Source organism: Octodon degus, unplaced genomic scaffold (genome assembly GCF_000260255.1).
Source record: "Octodon degus isolate 3935 unplaced genomic scaffold, OctDeg1.0 scaffold00028, whole genome shotgun sequence".
Taxonomy (NCBI): domain Eukaryota; kingdom Metazoa; phylum Chordata; class Mammalia; order Rodentia; family Octodontidae; genus Octodon; species Octodon degus.
This window is the reverse complement of record NW_004524604.1, coordinates 3,504,607-3,521,669: the sequence shown is the minus strand read 5'-3', so window position 1 is coordinate 3,521,669 and position 17,063 is coordinate 3,504,607. Positions and strand designations below refer to the sequence as shown.

Genomic DNA, 17,063 nt, shown 5'->3' with positions numbered 1-17,063 from the left:
AGCTGGCCACACACACACGCACACACACACACACATATAAATAAAATAAATTTTAAAAAAAATGATAAAAAAAAATGTAAATCACTAGTATTTTTCTGCCTTTGTGAGAAGTAGTTGTAAGTCAAGGTTCAGGCAGAGCCAACAGCATAAAAGGGACAGTGGTCCCCTCTTGGCCATGGTCGGTGTGTTCCGCACCCCAGTTGACACCTGACGCCTCTGTAGCCTTTCTGTACAGACCTGTGAAAGTTGAATTTTTATGTTAGGCACAGGCAGGACTAATCACATCTGGCCTAGTTGATGGGAGGTGTGGCTTGGTGGTGGAACACTTGCCCAGCATGCCTGAGGCCCTAGGGTCCATCCGTGTCACTGGGCAATAAAACACACTACTGGGCCAGTGAGATACCTCAGTGGACTAAGCACATGATTAGGTAAGCAGATTCAATCCCTAGCACCACATGCTGCACTGGCCCTGCCTCCAGGCCTGCTGGTGGCACATGCCTGTAATCCCAGCATTGGAGAGGCTAAAAACACTATTGAGTCCAAGCTGTGTAGTGAGACCCTATCAACCCTGTACTAAATACATTTTTTTAAAAAAGGGAACTTTCCAGAACCTGTGTCCTTCGCAATTCCCAGGCTCCAGGAGTGACTCAGTCACACCCTGCAACGGTGTTTCCCCACGTTGTGAACAGAATCGTTCACCTGTGGTGTAGGGTGCAGAAGCTCAGAGTGCCTGTGCACGTGCTGTAGGGAGGGGAGGAATGCTCTTCTCCACAGTCCTTAGCTAGGCAGTTTCTGAAATTTCAGTCACACTCAAACTCAAACTCCTTGGGAGTTTGCCAGTTCTGTAGGAAATGTTCAACAATTCCAAAGGAGACTGCTCTGTGCCCTCTTCAGCAAAGCAAGTCCTGATGGTGAGGTTCGGAAAATGTCACCACGCTAGCTCTGAATTAAGAGCTACTCAGCCATATTATCGTACAAGGCTCCTCTGGCCGCTCCTCCCCCTCCACCTCTGCCAGCCCCCCAGGCCAGCCGCACAGCACCGGGTGCAGCTGGAAATGGTGGCAGAGCGGCCTTGCTCCCAAAGCACTCTTCTCTCAGGCTGCTGCCGCTGCCGCTACCTCTGCTCCCATGCCCTTGGTATTCCATCTTTCTCATGCAGCCCACACTGAGATCCACAGCACTTTGTAAGAGTGGTATCAGCCAGCACAGAAGAAAAGCAAACACCCTTTCTGGGGCTACCCTGCTTCGGTCTGTTAAGCAGATCACCAGGGACTTGCCAGGAGCCTGTTAGCTGTTAGCACTCCCAGTGCAGTGCTAAGGGCTAGCAGTGCACGGATGGCTAACGACCCGTCTCTGCCTTCTTGGTGCTGGGACCTGGAAAAGGGAGGTAAATGCACAAGAAGAGACTAAGCTGAGAGGGAGGAAGCGTGTGGTGCCCTGTGTCCACAGCAGCGCTGGTGCAGTGTGGGGCTTGGGCTTATTTAGTGAGCAGATAGAAGCAGTTTTCCCAGCATGCCTTGGAATTGGGCATAGGAAGAGAGTGGAATTCCGGGAGGAAGTGCACTGTGCAAGAAGGGAAAGTGTGTCTGGGACATAGCTGAGCCCACCTGGTGTGTCTGACCATGTCGGAATGACTGCCACTTGGGCCAAACACAGTGAGACTTTGACTTAGCCTGTAGCTCCAGAGCAAAAAGACTAACTGTTCTCTTTTCCCCCTGCAGGAGCACAGGCGCACCGTCCCCCCTCTCCCCAGTGCCTTCTCCTGCCAGCTCTGCCGGGGCCCCACCAAGTGCTGGGGGCCTGGGGAGCAGCGGGGTGACCGCCACAGTCAGCACCCCTGTCACCATCCAGAACATGACCTCTTCCTACGTCACCATCACATCCCATGTCCTTACCGCCTTTGATCTCTGGGAACAGGCAGAAGCCCTCGCAAAGAAGAGCAAAGGTAGGCTCTGGCGGTGAGGTGATCACCAGGGTGCAGGTGTGGACGGGAGAACGCTATGTTTTGGATTGATGTTTCAGTCCCTCAGAGAACTAGGCAACATAGCTTTGAGTCCCTCCATCTCCGTTCTTCTCAGAACCTAGCTGCAGTTTTTTCCTTGAGCTCTGGTGAGATCTCTGAGAAGCAGAGTTAGAAGCAGCATTAGCCCCTTGCCCCTGCATAGGTCCTGCACCCTCAGCCTGAGCAGAACTGCGGGCAAACAGGCCAAGCAAGTGATGGCAGGGACTCACTGGCTGGTCCTAGGCAGTAGGAAGCAGCATAAACAAACCCAAGGCTGGGTGCATTTGTTTTCAATGCATGTTAAGAAAAGGTTAGCTGCAGGTGCACGAGATGCAGAGAGGAAACCCTGGGGGACACCCGTGGGTTCAGGGCAGCAGGGTATGCCGTCAGGGGAACTGCTGAAGTCCGTGCCAGTCACCACCGTGTAAATGCTTATGTGTGGAGTGCCCCAGGAAGGCCACTACATTTTTCTTTCTGGCTGTAGAAAGAATGCAGCCAGGTGACTGTGACCTCTAAACTTCCCACAGCCTCTCAGAGTGTTATCTCTCTTAGCAAACTAGTAAGGCTTGTAACATAGCTGGGGCTTTTTTTGTGTTTTGCTGTCCATCCATCTGTTGATCCACATGAATAAAAGTGCCAGGCACTGTGCTAGGCAGATTTTATGGATTATACTCTGAAGCAGATCTGGCCTCTGCCCATCTAGCATTCTGTCTTAGTGGAGGGACATGGATGGACAATTAGCTTGCAGTCATATGTGGGGGGGGTTTGAATTTTGGCTGTGCTAAGTTGAAATGCAGAATGGAGGGGACATGGCTTCTAAAAGCTTGGCATTTTCTGCTTCCATTTTAATTTTTATGTTCATGTGTATTTACTTGGTTTTTTTGCAGAATTCTTTGCTCAGCTCAGCACAAAAACATGCACCCTGGCCCTCAACAGCAGTTTGGCAGACCTGGTGCACTATGCGAGACAGGGCTTTCAGTGGCTGAAACAAGCAACCAAAACACCTTAACAGATGCCCAAGTTGGCTCAACGCCTTGGGAATTATTTTTGCACATTGGAAGCCTCGGAACCAGTCTGGACATTTGCCTCAAGGAGCTCTGTGGGATGATCCGGGAGCTTGTCTGCTTGCACCTCTGGCGAGCCATGTGGCCATCATGTGGACACTGAGGCTATGCAGAAGCAGGGACGGGTTCCACCTAGAGATGGCCCTGCTTTCCCCAGTTGCAAACAGAGGCGCAGCGCCGCCATCCAGGCACGCAGCTGGTCCGGGTCATTTCCCTGGGTCCTTGTTTGTTTGTTCTTTACCAGTGGGATGCAACTCTGTGAGCAAATCCACATCATCTCTGTAGTCACACTAGTCCACTCCCAGAAGGAAAAAAAAAATTAATATGATTTTTGGTGAAGGGTTTTGTGGTTGATTTCTTTTTTTTAAGTTTTGGGGAAGATTTGTTTAGTGAATTCTAAAGGCCATCTGAGGGTCACCATTGTAGCCTTTTCTGTCGGTAGGCAGTGGCTGTGATAATACGAAGTATTGTCATTCCTTATAAAATGCAAGGAAACCCCATTGCCTGATGGGCTGCACTCTCACCCCAGCTCAGAGGCCTCTGACTGCGCTGGGAGGTAGTGCATGGGCCAGCTTCAAATGCTTGTCCTCTGGGAACTTCACATTTCTGTCCCCTCCTAGCTTCCAGGACAAGGACTTGGTGACAAGGCAGTCACCCTGGACTATCTTCTGAATTTCCTGTCTTGGGGAAGAAGAGTCAACATGTATACCCGACTGGGTGGCTAAAGTGCTAAGTGTCAGCACCACTGGAACCAAGGTGCTGGCTGGTGACCTGCAGCGGTGTGGTAGCTTGTGTGTGACCAACTCTTGAGTTTTGTCAGTGAACAGAGGAAAATGAGATCTTCTTAAGAGAGGCTATATTTTTCTGCTACAAATTATTTTATATTTATGGCAAAGCTAAACTTTCTAAGCCTTTGATTGACTAGAGGACGTTAACTCCCTGAGAGGAAGTGGAGATTTGGGGGACTGAGTAGACTTTTTAAAAATCGTCACCACATGCCTTCACTGCAGCGTTCTCAGTGGCCCAGATGTGGGGAGCAGAAAAGGAACTGTGGCCTCCCAAGTTCTCGCCAGGCTGTCTGGACCAGACCAGCTCCTTCAGAATACTGGAATACAGGACATCCACATCAGGGTTCCCACATGCCCCCCACACAGGTTCTGTTCCTGGAGACTTTGAAGGTTCACATGGGAAATACTCTTCTGAGTGCAGTGTTTTTTAAAAAGCCAATTCTTTTTGACCCCTTTTAGAAAATAGGATTTGCTCATGTATTACATTTGAGTGTTATCTCTATAATTAATTGGTTAATTTACTCCCCCTTCACCTCATTCTGAGCCTCTGCACATTTCCTTCTAAGCATGTTTCATCGTTTTGTATTTATTTGTGAAGAAGGGAGAGCCACCTTTATTTATCATGAAGAGGTCTTCGGTGCCTGTGTTGAATGTGCAAGTCTGTTGTGTGGTGCCCGTGTGAAGGGCCAGGTAGAGGGTGGTTTGTTTCACATAGAGCTGTGCATGTGACATTGTCACCTGCCCTGGGTTAAAGCCATAAATGTCCAAACAGAAGGCCTTGATGTGCAATCCTGATGAAGCAGCTTCTGTGTGGTTGCTGTAATGCAAACTTGTGGTCTTTGTAAACTCTTAGCTTAAAAACCTTTTAGGTGAACAGTAATTGCTCAGCAGGTTGTTTGCGTGGTGTTGTGTATGTCTTGTGTGGCGGGGACACAGTGCCCAGATTCCCCATCTGCAGTCTGTTACCACTCTTTCGTTGCTCCCTTGGCTGTCCCCTCCCAGATGAGGACGTCCTCCCTCAGTAAGCTGCCTGTCACTCCCTCATACAGGGCGGCGCTCTGCAGACAGAGCACATGCCCTCCCGCAAGCCACCCTGTGCCCTGGCCCATGGCATTTCTCAGCAGCTCTCAAAAAACACATGGCTTTTTTCTTTGGCCTTATTCCTTATAGGATTTTTCTAAGCTGTATATTTTTATTGGTCCTTTAAAAAACTAACAGATCTGGCTGAGTCAGTCTGTACTGCTTTAGTCACTGTGCGATTCTGATTCTTGATTCCAACTCACTACACCTAAAGGGGAGCGGCTGGGGGTGCTTCACATCCGTTGGTGTTTTTGCCGTTGCAGCTGTATATACAAATCTGTATAGGATTTTTAAACCACTTGCACCTTTTCACTACATGGTTATAGTTCCCAGTGGCAGAATTATGCTGAGGTAGGGAGTATGAGACAGTTGCTTTATACTTAATTCCTTGAGTGTACGGTATTATCATAACAGTAGTAATACCCACTTCCTGTTGAGACAGAGAATAACTTGAGTAAAAGTAGAATAAGTGTAGCCTTTGCTGTCTTGCCGTGACTGTGTGCGTGTGTGTGCACGCACAGGTGCACACACACAGTAAAAGACAGAAAATCACTTTTGCTTTAAAAAGTGTTGAATGATTCTGCCCTTCTGGAGATAATTAAAATGTGAATTAGTGAATTTAACCCTGCTAAAAACATTGTTGGAGTATACCACATTATACTTGGTTAAGGTGGTGAAAGCGTGGGCCCCTTCGTAGCCATATAGAAAATAGGGGCCGGTGAGCCAGGGTTTGGGGGTTCACTGCAGATGGCCGAGTGTAAATGTGACTCCGATGCTGTGATTCCAATATTAAATGAGAAAAGCATCTTTATTTTGTTTCGTTTTTTAACCAAAAGAAATTTATTTTAGAGATCTGTTTTGGCCAGAATGTGTAGCTATTTCCCCCAACAGATTGGACATTTACCCTCTTGTTGTGTGTCTGGATCTCAGGGTGTTCAGAACCTAAGAAAAGCTGCCTCCTCTGGCTGAAGCCTCACCTGAACTCCTCCCTCGCATCCTGATGGAGGGCCAGGAGCTTATGCTCGTGTCCCGTGTGGTAACGCAGAAGTAAGCAGGGGCCACTGTGTCCTCTAAGCCGTTCTCTGCTGTACGCAACAGTAAGGCTGCTTGCACAAGCGTGTGTGCTGTGCCTTAGTTGACCAGACCTGATTTTGAAATAATGCCTTTTCATGTTTAGCCACAGCTTCAAGGGATATTACGAGAGTCTTACATTTTTTACCCTTCTGCTTTATAGAGTCTGAAGTATGATTGTTCATCTTAAGGTAAATGAGTAGGGCTTTTATAAATATATTCAAAACATTCCCATGGCTCCTACCACATTTCTCTTTCCTAATGATTTATAGTCCCCAGTACAACGAAATGTTTGAAAAACTTTCACCATTGCATCCTTCTGTTACAGCTGTCTGGGTACCCAGGGAAGGGCCTCGCTGAGTCGGGGTGCACCACAGCTGTAGGTCGGCGCCCAATCACGTGGTGCTGCTTCCCGTGTTGCTGGTGGGCCCAGTCTTCTGTGTTAGGACCCAAGTGGAAAGAATGGACATAAGGCTGGGGTTTCCTTCCAGCACGACAGGTGGAGGGTCCACCCTGTGAGCCAGGGACACAGCTGTGCTGCCTTCCTAGTGACTGAGAATGTGCCCCATAAATTGTGAGCATTGGCCATTTCCTTAGTTCTCTCTGATGAATTGACAAGCGCCATCAGCCATTTTTCCTTAGGTAGCTGTAAATTCCTTGCTGTTCTGGGGGAATCATACTATATCCTATGCCCCTGTGCATTGGACACCAGGTACTACATCCTGTGGAGCAGAGTCCATACCTCTGTTCTCCAAGGGCAGATCAGAGAAGGGCAGGAAGTGCCTGCATGTGCCTCAACTAGCTGGCGAGGCAGGGGATCCGGGCCACTGGCAGGTCGCACTTCCTCTTCCTTCACCACTGAAGAAGGTAACTTGCTTGGTGTAAAGTAGATTTAAGCAGTGCTCAGTGCTGGCAGTATTAGTTCGCATATTGTTCAGGCCATACTGTGTATTGTTAAGAAGGCTGCACATCCTTCCCTCAGAAACCAAACATACAGTTCACCTTGGGGTGTGTGCATGCATGTGTGTGTGTGTGCGCACACGCATGTGTGTGCGCAGGCGTGTTTCTCTGTGCGCACACGTGCACATGAATGCCTGTAACCCAAATCTTTTTTCCTTTCCTGTGGCCCAAATCTTTTTGTTTTCCTCTCCTGAATGTGATTATGTTTTTGATAATACCTGTGCAGGGTTGCCTTTTTTATTTATTATCATATATATTATATATGTTTTGCTTTCTTATACTTTAGAGGAAAGTAAAATCTTGGTATTATTGAAATGGTTTTTAAAGAAGTAAATTGTCCAGTTGATAAATGAAAGTCCTGGGACAACATGACGACAATGAGCTCTCCTGCGTGGCTGTGAACCAGTGGCGCTGTTCCCCCGCAGGCAGCCGGGCTGTGCAGCACAGGTCGGGTGCTGCGTATTGTACTGCTTCAGCAGCACAGCTTGACTTGGGGCTTCTGTGAGTACACCTTTGCTGTCTTGCGTAGTCCTTTGAAGGAGACGTATGTGGTCTGTGAGAATTAGAATTTTTTTAGAAGAAAAAAATTGCAAAAGATCTTTCCAAAGATACTGTGCCACAGATCTTTTGTTCTCTGTAATGAGGATTAAATGCTGTTTTTTAAAACATGTAATTGATTTGTTCATCTTCAAATTCTTTTCACAAGCGAATCGAGCTGTTACAATAAAATTAATAAAACTTTAGAGATATCATGGGGGTCAAATCCATGCATTTATTCATTTGCCTGAGAAGATTGATTCTTTATTGTGTGAATTGCTGTCACCAGCCAGGGCTTTCAGGTGGAGCAACGCATCCTTGTGCACCAGAATATCCGTTGGTGAAATGGGAAAGCAGTGCGGTCGGGAGGCGGTCGCCCTCCTGCTGGGCTTCTCAAGGTCATAACCACACAGGTTTATCCGAGATCTGTGGGGTCCAGCACCAAGGTCAGGTGTCCCCAGTGTTTGCTGGCACATGAGTCTGTAAGATGGTGGTGTCGTGAGAAATTGGAAAACTAGACTTTTCTCACTTTGACACCGCTGAAGAAATAGCCTCAGTAGCTTCATGAAGCCAGAAAAGATTCCCCTGAAATCTTTCTGAATTTGAATATTGGTTCCTGGGTCGGGATGTAGCATTGGGTAAATTACGTAACCTGAGTTTGTCCTGGCAGTTGGAACTCATTTGATACAGTGTCAACTAACCAGTAAAAGTGCAGGGGGCACAACGAATGGTATGGGGTGCTTGGCACAGTGCCCTGACATAACATCCTCGGAACTGGTAGCTGCCTTCCTCCCTGGAAACTGCTTATTCCCTGGTGGGCATGGTGGCACACACCTGTAACCCGAGCACTCGGAGGCTGGAGGAGGACTGTGTTTGTGGGCAGCCTGGAATACATAGTTCAAGGCTGGCTGCGCTACACAGACCCTGTCTGGAAAAACAAACCTCCCTTCCTTTCCACCTGGTCTTTATCTTCTTTTCCTCCTTTCTCCGATTGAGTCCTCAGGAATAAACATGAGCTTGCCCTTGGCAAGCTGCAGGAGTCAACAGCCGCTGGGGGGGTGGCGGTGGCGATGCGGAAGGAGTGTGTGCCCCTGTGCAGATGTGCGGGGGAGAGCCTTCCCTGGGATGGGCCTCTGAAGGAGGGGCAGCAGCTCCTTTTGGTCACATCTTTGAGAACTCGGGTAAGTGGGTGTTGTGCAAGAATAGTTAATTGTGCCGGGTCATTTACCCAGACACTGTTGGATGCTGAGATTTTGTAAGATAGGAAGAATGCTCCATGACAGTCCCTGAAAAGATATTTGAGCAATTTTTTTTAATGTATTTAGTACAGGGTCTCATTACATAGCTGTCTCCCAAGAACTGGGATTACAGGCACGTGCCACCACTCCCAGTGTCAATCGCCATCTCAGTGTGCCCCTGCGGGTGGGGCTGGCGTGGCATGCCAGGGTTCGAACCCTGGTTGCTGTGCCTGCCTAAGCAGGCACTTTAGTTTGTTGAGCTATCTAGCTCAGCCCATTGAGCAAATACTAAATTACTTTCTTGGAATAAATTTTTAGAAGTGATTATAAAGTGAAAAGACTCAATTTCTACATTGTTCAGTCTTGATACATAGCTCAAGCTGGGCTTGAACTCAGTGATCCTGCTGCCTCAGACTCCTGAGTGCTGGGATTACAGGCATGGTCACCAGCCCAGCTCCACATACTTCGCTTTGGAAAATTTCAAACATGAAAATCAAACAAATAGTAGTCACATACAAGTTCTAACTAAAAACTCTTAAGTTTAGATAACTTTATTACAATAAAAGACATTGTCATGAATCTCCTTAAAAAGTACCTTGGCTTCTACCATCCCATCGTTCCTGCCACCTCCCCAGGCAGCTCTGCAGCTGCCCTGTCCTGGGTGCCGCCAGTTGCACTGTCGAGGCTCCCCTGATGGCCTCTCCTGATCAACTTTGGCTTGGAGAGCCGGAAGTCACGCAGTGCCCAAGCAGGTGGGTAGAGGGGGTGAGAGGCGGATGTGACACAAGCCTGCCTTTCTGCTGGGTGGCACTTGCAGCAGCATTCAGCAGGTATGGTAGGGTTTGGTTTGTGTTGTGTTGGAATAGACAACGGTTACATCCACGTGGGGAGGTGGTGCATAGCACACTTTCACCTTCGTTGTATTTTTTTTTTTTTTTTTTTGGCAAAACCTGGGATTGAACTCGGGCCCTTGCACTTGCCAGGGAAGTGCTTATTCTGCTGAGCCATCTCCCCAGCCCTTTCGCTGTACTTTTGATCATGGCTGTAAGGACGTGAAAAGAGACTGAGCACTGCTTCACAAGTGGCAGTGTGTCTTAGATTCACTACAGTTTTGGTTAGTCTATGTGTCTACCACCTAGATTCCACATTTACACTTATTCACATTAAATACTAAATATGAATGTTTAATATAATTTAATGAATATATGAAAAAATTAATGAATTTTATAATAGTTTAATAATATAATTTATATTAAATATATATTCATTATAATATGAAAGGTGTGTATGTATTTCTCCCCTAAAAATCTCAGCATGCATGTCACTAGATAAAATAGTAACCACAGCACTATTTTAGCATCTGGGAATATTCTTCAACAGCTATTATTCAGTAACATTCAAGTTACTGCATTTTCCTGCAAACTGTCTCATGGCTTTTTGAACATGGCTCAACTAAGTTTCATACATTGTTTTGTCACTGTATGCTTTATTAAGCAAGATGCTGTCTTTTCCTTCCCACTTTGTAATACAATGTCCCCAACCTGCACGTGTGTCCCCACTGTCTGCCCCCTCCCTGTCCACTGGCCTATGGCTTGGGCAGATCTGGCCGAGCCCTTCATGGGTGGTGGCATGCCACGCTGGAGCCGTGCGCGTGGGGCCATGGCTCTTTGCTGCCGGCATGTGCATAACAGATCTGGTGATAACCAGATGCCTTCCTAAATGCAGGCTTTTGTCTTTCACTTGTCGCTTACTCTCTAGCCATGCACTTGAGGATTCTTGCCAGAATTGTTTATTTCACTAGGAGATGAGAGATGAGAGGACATTTTATAGGCTCTAACTGCCATGCTGCTGGAGGAAAGCTGGTTCATGCTTTGCAGAGAATCTTTTTCTACTACCTTACTCTTCCTGGGTGTTACGCTTGGAAAATGAGGTACATCTTTTCCTCGTGTTTATGTGCAGCACGGGTCTGTATGGCCCCTCCTGGAGGCGATTCTCTGGCGACTGGGGGTGAAGGGTCCCTTTTGCCGAGTCTATAGGATGAGCTCCCCAAGGGAAGGGTTCTGTTAAAACAGTACAAAGGAACAGGTGGTCCATACAGGGAGAGATTACCTTTTTCTTTGGGTTTATATATTCAGGCTTATATATTCTTTTATTAGAATATGTGTTTCTCTCCAAATTAACTTTTGCTTTTCAGTTTTATCGTATTTGAATTTGTTAAGTAAGCAGATTGCTACAACTTTGCGGTAAAGTGACTTTTGGCCCCGCTGTCAGGCACGCTCTACCACTGAATGCTAGCAGCAGCAGCTCTGTGCATAGGTGGTATCTCCTCCGTGTCCCTTAACATCTTTTATTAGCAGAACTTAGACTCACTGGAGCCTGGAGTCCTTGTCAGGGCTGCTGGGAATATGTATTGCCACCATCCAGGCTACTTTTTTTTTTTTTATAAATTTTTTTTTTTAAACTTTTATTTTTTTTTTGTGTGTGTGTGTGTGTGTGTGGCCAGCTCAGCCCACCAGGGGGCGCAGCTGGCTGGCATGTGGTGCTGGGGGATCGAACCGAGATCCCTGTGCTTTGCCAAGCTTGTTCCAAGGAGGTGCTTTAGACCACTGAGCCATCTCTCCAGCCCCCCAGGCTACTTTTAAAAGAATCATTGAGAAGGTTCTTAGATTCCTCAATGCCATTCCAAGCAGCTCTGAAGCGCCATGGTCTTTACCAAAATGTAATCAGAGGTTCCTCTGCCCTCACTGTGGTTATGATTAGGTAATTGTACTGTCTGGTCTGTCCGGTCGTAGGAACAGGACTCTTTCAGCATTTGTGGTTTCCAAGTAGACCACACTCAGCTGGAAGTAAGACTTAAGTGAGACGCCAAAGCTTAGATAATAGAGGCCTTTGCCCTTCTAACAGACTGCGGGGCGGGCCTTGAAACACTTCCCAGATCTCTCTACTTTAGGTTTCAAAGCCCATGATCCTGCTCGGCATGCTGTAAATCTCGCTTCTCTGATCTGGGCCCCATCCTGACATTTCCTTTACCTTATTTCATATGTACGGGGAAGAAACAATGCTAGGCTTACATACCTCTGCTCAACACGCCCGTCCGTTGTCCTTTACCAACAACACAAAAACCTAGACCAGGTGCCTGTGCACAGATCTTTCTACAGGTATCCATGCTAGTAAAAGTGGAAAACCAAATGTGCCCAGTTGAATGGATGACAGAAAATGCTTTTAGTTGTTTTCCTACTTCCCTGTCTTTGAGCCACAATCTGAAGCAGCAGCAGCTATGACTTAGGGCCCCAGACTGCAACTGAGGCCTCCAACTCAGGCCTCTACAGACAGGATTTGCTAGTGGGTTTTTGGCAGAGGTGCCCCCACATAATGCTGTAGAGGAGTCCGGTGCATACCGGACCTTGCTAGCAAACGCTGCACCAGCCAGCTACAGCCCCAGCCTCTGGCGCTTGTTTCTGATGCTGTGGAAAGCCTACTCCTGTACTAGATCATTTTCTATGTGGTAAGCTGTTTTCCTACCATTGTGCACATCATGCAGCTTGGACCAGGCTGGCTGGCCGCCGTCTACTGCGTGGTTCTTCTGTGATCGCCGTTGCCTGCACCTCACAAACATCATCTAAAGTGCTTACAAGAGTTTCCATCTCTACTTTTCTTCCCAAAATACTGAGAAGCAATAACCATGCTCAAAATAAGACATTCCTGCCTGTCACTGAATCAGGGTCCTTATAGGAAGCTCCACTAATCTTTAAAATGTACTACTAGTGCAGTTAAGCAGATGACGATTCTGAATGAATGGAACCACTTCAATATTGGCGGTTTTGTTTTTTGTTTGTATTTTGTGTGTGTGTGGCCAGCTCAGCCCACCAGGGGCGGGGCTGGCTGGCATGTGGTGCTGGGGGATTGAACCGCGGTCCCTGTACTTTGCTTAGCTTAGCTTGTTCTAAGTAGGTGCTTTAGACCACTGAGCCATCTCACCAGCCCCAATTTTGGCGGTTTTGAAACACCAGGTGTGCATGAATTTCACCGTAGTTCTCACTCAGGGCCACAGAGCTAAGTCAAAAGTCCATTGCCAAATGTCATTCCTGAGCTTCGCTTCAATCCTATTGCCTATTCTGAATGAAAGTGAAAAGCAAGCAAGACTGTTTTCTTATCCTTGTGGTGTTTACTCACAACTATTGAACCTGAAGTGTTTTCCTCACATACGGACAGGCTCCAGAATGTGTGTGCGGCCAGCCAGATAGCTCAGCAGACTAAAGCCAGCGTTCAATCTGGCTTGCCGTGCCAGCCCCGCCCCCACGGTATGTTGAGAGGGCAACTGAGACTGGAAATGGTGGCACACACCTATAATCCCAGTGTTTGGGAGGCTGAAAACAGGATCACTGAATCTGATCTGTGTAGTGAGACCCTGTAGACCTGTGTTAAATATTTTTTTTTTTAAAGTGTGTGGACATAGATCACAGGTCAGGGTGCCAAGCATCGAGATGGCTTGGGCCTCCTTCCACCGGGTCCCAAGTTACCTTCAGATGTGGTGCTTGTCCCAGTAGCCGCTGCTGTGGCTTCCTGCCATTCGTCTCATGACATGGGTGTCACTACTCAAAGCTAACGTGCTGCAAGGTAGTTGAAGCCGTCCGGCCTGGCTTAGGCTGTTAGGACAGCCCTCCTCCTGTGCATCTGTTCACTGTTTGCTGTTCACTCCCTGCAGTGCTACTCTGACCCACAGGAATACAAACATGGAGGGAAAAGGAGTAGAGATGTTTTTTTCCATAGTTTATATTTTTAAAAGATTTACCCCGTCATTTTCATGCTTTATACGAGGATGAAATTTCAGTCTAAAACAAGCCATTTTTTATTCAGTTCTTGATATAACAGGCATTGGATGTGGTACCACAGAAACCACGCTGTCTGATACACTGTCAGTGTACACTGGTCCTCGTGTGTGCATGTGGTGAGTGTGGCGATCATGTTCCTCGTGCATGCGCATGCCAAGGGTGGTGACCCCCTTCCTCGTGTGAGTAGCACAGTATGTATGCTACATGTGGTAATTTTTTGTTCTGCTCCCACCTCCGACCTCCCTCCTGCTTCCATCTCCCGGTCCCGTTCCCAACTGCAAAAGATTGCTCTCATCCCTTCCTATTACCTTTTATTTTTTTTATTTTTTTTATTTTTTCTCTCACATAAGAGAAGCCATATGACATTAAGCTTGTGCGCTGGGTTTATTTGAGCTAACATTATGATCTCAAGGTGCATCTGTTTTCTTCCAAATGCCACATTACCTTTCACCTGCTCTTCGACCCTGTCAGCTGTTGATGGACAGAAAGCACTTCCAAGGGTTGGCTCATGCAAATGTGTGCTGCCGTAAACACGACTGCACGTGTCAGTGCGGTATGATGTCTTTAACACTTTTGGGAAGACACTGAGGAATGGAGTGGAAGGAAGTCTGAAGAATTTCCGTATGATTTCCACAATGGTTGTACCAGTTCACGTTCCCCCTGACAATGAAGGGTTCCCTTTCCTCTGCTGCTTCCCCAGCTTTTGTTGTTCAATTTCTTGATGCTAGCCATTCCTTCTTGCATGAGATAGGATCTGTGTTTCATTTCTGCAATGGCCAGATATGTTGGACACTTTCCTGTATTTATTGACCACCATCCAAATTTCTCTTGAGAAGTCTTATTTTGGTTGCCTGTTGTTCAAATGGATCTTTGGGGAGGGCATATAATTTTTTTTCTGTTCATATATTCTAGATATTGCATCTCTGAGGAGGGAGTATGTGGCAAATTTTTTTTTCATATTCTGTAGGTTATCATCACTCTGTTGGTTGTTTCCTTTGTTGTACAGCTTTTTTTTTTTTTTTTTTTTTGAGGAACCGGGGATTGAACTCAGACCCTTCCTTGCGCTTGCCAGGGAAGTGCTTATTCCACTGAGCCATCTCCCCGGCCCTGTTGCACAGCTTTTTAATCTGATGTCCTATTTCTTGACTTTTGGTGTTATGCCTTATACAAATGGGGTTCTGTTCAGAAAATCCTTGCCCAAGTCTGTGTTTTCAAGAGTTTTACCTATTTTATCTTCTCAGCAGATTGTGTGTTTTTATATTTAAATCTTTCAAGCTGGGTGTGACAGTACATGCCTGTAATCCAAGCACTTAAAAGGCTGAGACAGGATGATCACCACAAATTCAAGGCCAGCCTGGGCTCCATAGTGAGTTTAAAATTAGCCTGAATTCCAGAGTGAGACCCAGAGTCAAAAACCAAAACAGAAGACCAGCCAGATAGCTCGGCAGACTAAAGCGCCTGCTTAGGCAAGCACAGGGACCACAGTTTGATCCACATGGCCACAGAGTCTGGGTGTGGTGGCACATGCCTGTAATCCCAGTGCTGGGGAGGCTGAAAGCAGGAGGATCACTATGAGTCTGAGCTGCTTACTGAAACCCTGTAACAACCAAATACACTAAAAAAAAAAAAAAAAAAAAGGAAAAGGAAAAAATGGAAACAAAACCTCTGTAAATAAAGGAGGGGAAGGGGGTTGAAGGGAGGGTAGGGGAATGGGGGGAATCATTACATGGCATACATGTACAAATTCCCTATGATGAATATGATCAATAACTATACATTTTTTTAAAAATCTTTGCTCCATTTTAATTTAGTGTCTGGTGAAAACATGGTCTAGACTTAGTCTTCTGTATAGAGATAGCCTCTTTAACAAATGGTGCTGGAAAAAATGGCTAGCTCTCTGCCAGCGTAAGTTTCAAAGATCAGGAAGTTGATTTTTTCTTTTCTTTTTTCCCCGCACCAGGGATCAAACTTGGTACCTTGTGCTTCCCAGGCAGGTACTTAGGCCACTGAGCTAGCTCCCCGGCCCCTGAGATCAGGCAGCTGAATGTGCTTGAGCCATTTCTGCATCTTCTGTCTCACTGATCCACATGTCTCTCTGCGGACTTTCTTGTGCCAGTAGCATGCTGTTCTTATCACTGTAGCTTTGCAGTTCAACCTGAAGTCCCAAGGTGTGATTCCTCCTCTGCCTGCTTTTGTAGCCCAGGACTGCTTGGCTATCTAGGCTTCGCTGAGCTCCATATACACTCTAGGATTGTTTCTCTAGTTCTGTGCAGGTCTTTTGGTGGGAACTGAGTTGAATCTGTGTGTCAGTTTTGGGAGGACAGGTTGATTATATTGGTCTGCCTGTCCAAGAACAAAGGAAACCATTTTCTGGTACCTTCTTTAGTCTCTTTTTACAAAGTAATTTAGTTTTCACTATACAGGTCTTTCACTTCCTTGGCTAGCTAATCTCTGGATTTTTTTTTTTTTTTTTTTGAGAAAAAAAGTATATATTTAGAATTAGCCAGCTGGACTGTTTAGATGATCCCAATTTTGTTGGCAACATCCAAAGCATCATAATCAGGAGCCAGCTAAACATATGCCTTTTCCTCTCCATCAGGCCTGATTAGGGGATTGACCTTGGCAACATTGATGTCATAGAGCTTCTTTACAGCTTGATTTGGAGCTTATTGGCTTTGACAACCACAATGAACATGAATGCGTTGTTGTCCTCAATCTTTTTCATGCCTCACTCTGTGGTCAGGGGGATCTTGATGGCATAGTGGTCAAGCTTGTTTCTCCTGGGGGCGCTCTTCCGAGGGTATCTGGGATGCCTCCAGAGCCGCTGTGTCTTGGGACAGCAGAAGGTGGGCAATGTTTGTATCTTCTTTTTGTGGCTGTGGATGCCTTTCAGCATGGCCTTCAAAGCTTTTGCTTTGGCTTCAGCTTTGGGAAATAGAGGGGCTTCCTTCTTTGCCTTTTGGCGCCATCTTGGTAAAAAGTGGGCATTTTTCTTTGGGAGAGACAGGGGCTTCCTTCTTTGCCTTTTGTGTTGTTGTGAACAGTATTGTTTCCCTAATTTCTTCTTGAGAGTTTATTATGGATGTGCAGGAATTCTGTTGTTTGAGGCATACTGGGAATCAAACTCAGGACCTCGAGCCTGCCAGGCAGGCAATGCAATGCTGTTACATCCCCATCCTAGAGTGTTGATTTTTCTGTTCTCCTTGTGTCCTGCTAAATTGTTGAATTTATTTATTCATTAATGCATTTGGTTGTTACAGGGTCTTAAAACACAGCCTGGACTCATAGTGATCCTCCTGTATTTAGCCTCCCCAGCACTGGGATTACAGGCATACACCACTACGCCCGGACTCTGTAGCTGGTGGGGATCAAACTGTGGTACCTGTGCTTGCCTAGGCAGGCACTTTAGTCTGCTGAGCTATCTTGCTCACTCCTGAATGTAGTTATTAATTCTAAGTATTTTTGGTGGAACTTTTGGGTCTTCTCTCTAG

At 46.6% G+C, this 17,063-nt stretch overlaps 1 protein-coding gene across 1 annotated transcript in view; it reads left to right on the top strand.

The window, feature by feature from the left end:
- The window catches only part of Aff1 (AF4/FMR2 family member 1), a 127,535-nt gene extending 119,820 nt beyond the window's left edge, over positions 1–7,715 (top strand). Inside the window, exons 17-19 of the mRNA XM_023712945.1 lie at positions 634–743; positions 1,722–1,945; positions 2,890–7,715. Of these exons, the coding sequence (XP_023568713.1) occupies positions 634–743; positions 1,722–1,945; positions 2,890–3,011 (456 nt within the window). The 3' untranslated portion in view covers positions 3,012–7,715. The remainder of the gene's footprint in view (positions 1–633; positions 744–1,721; positions 1,946–2,889) is intronic.
- The last annotated feature ends 9,348 nt before the right edge of the window (positions 7,716–17,063 follow it).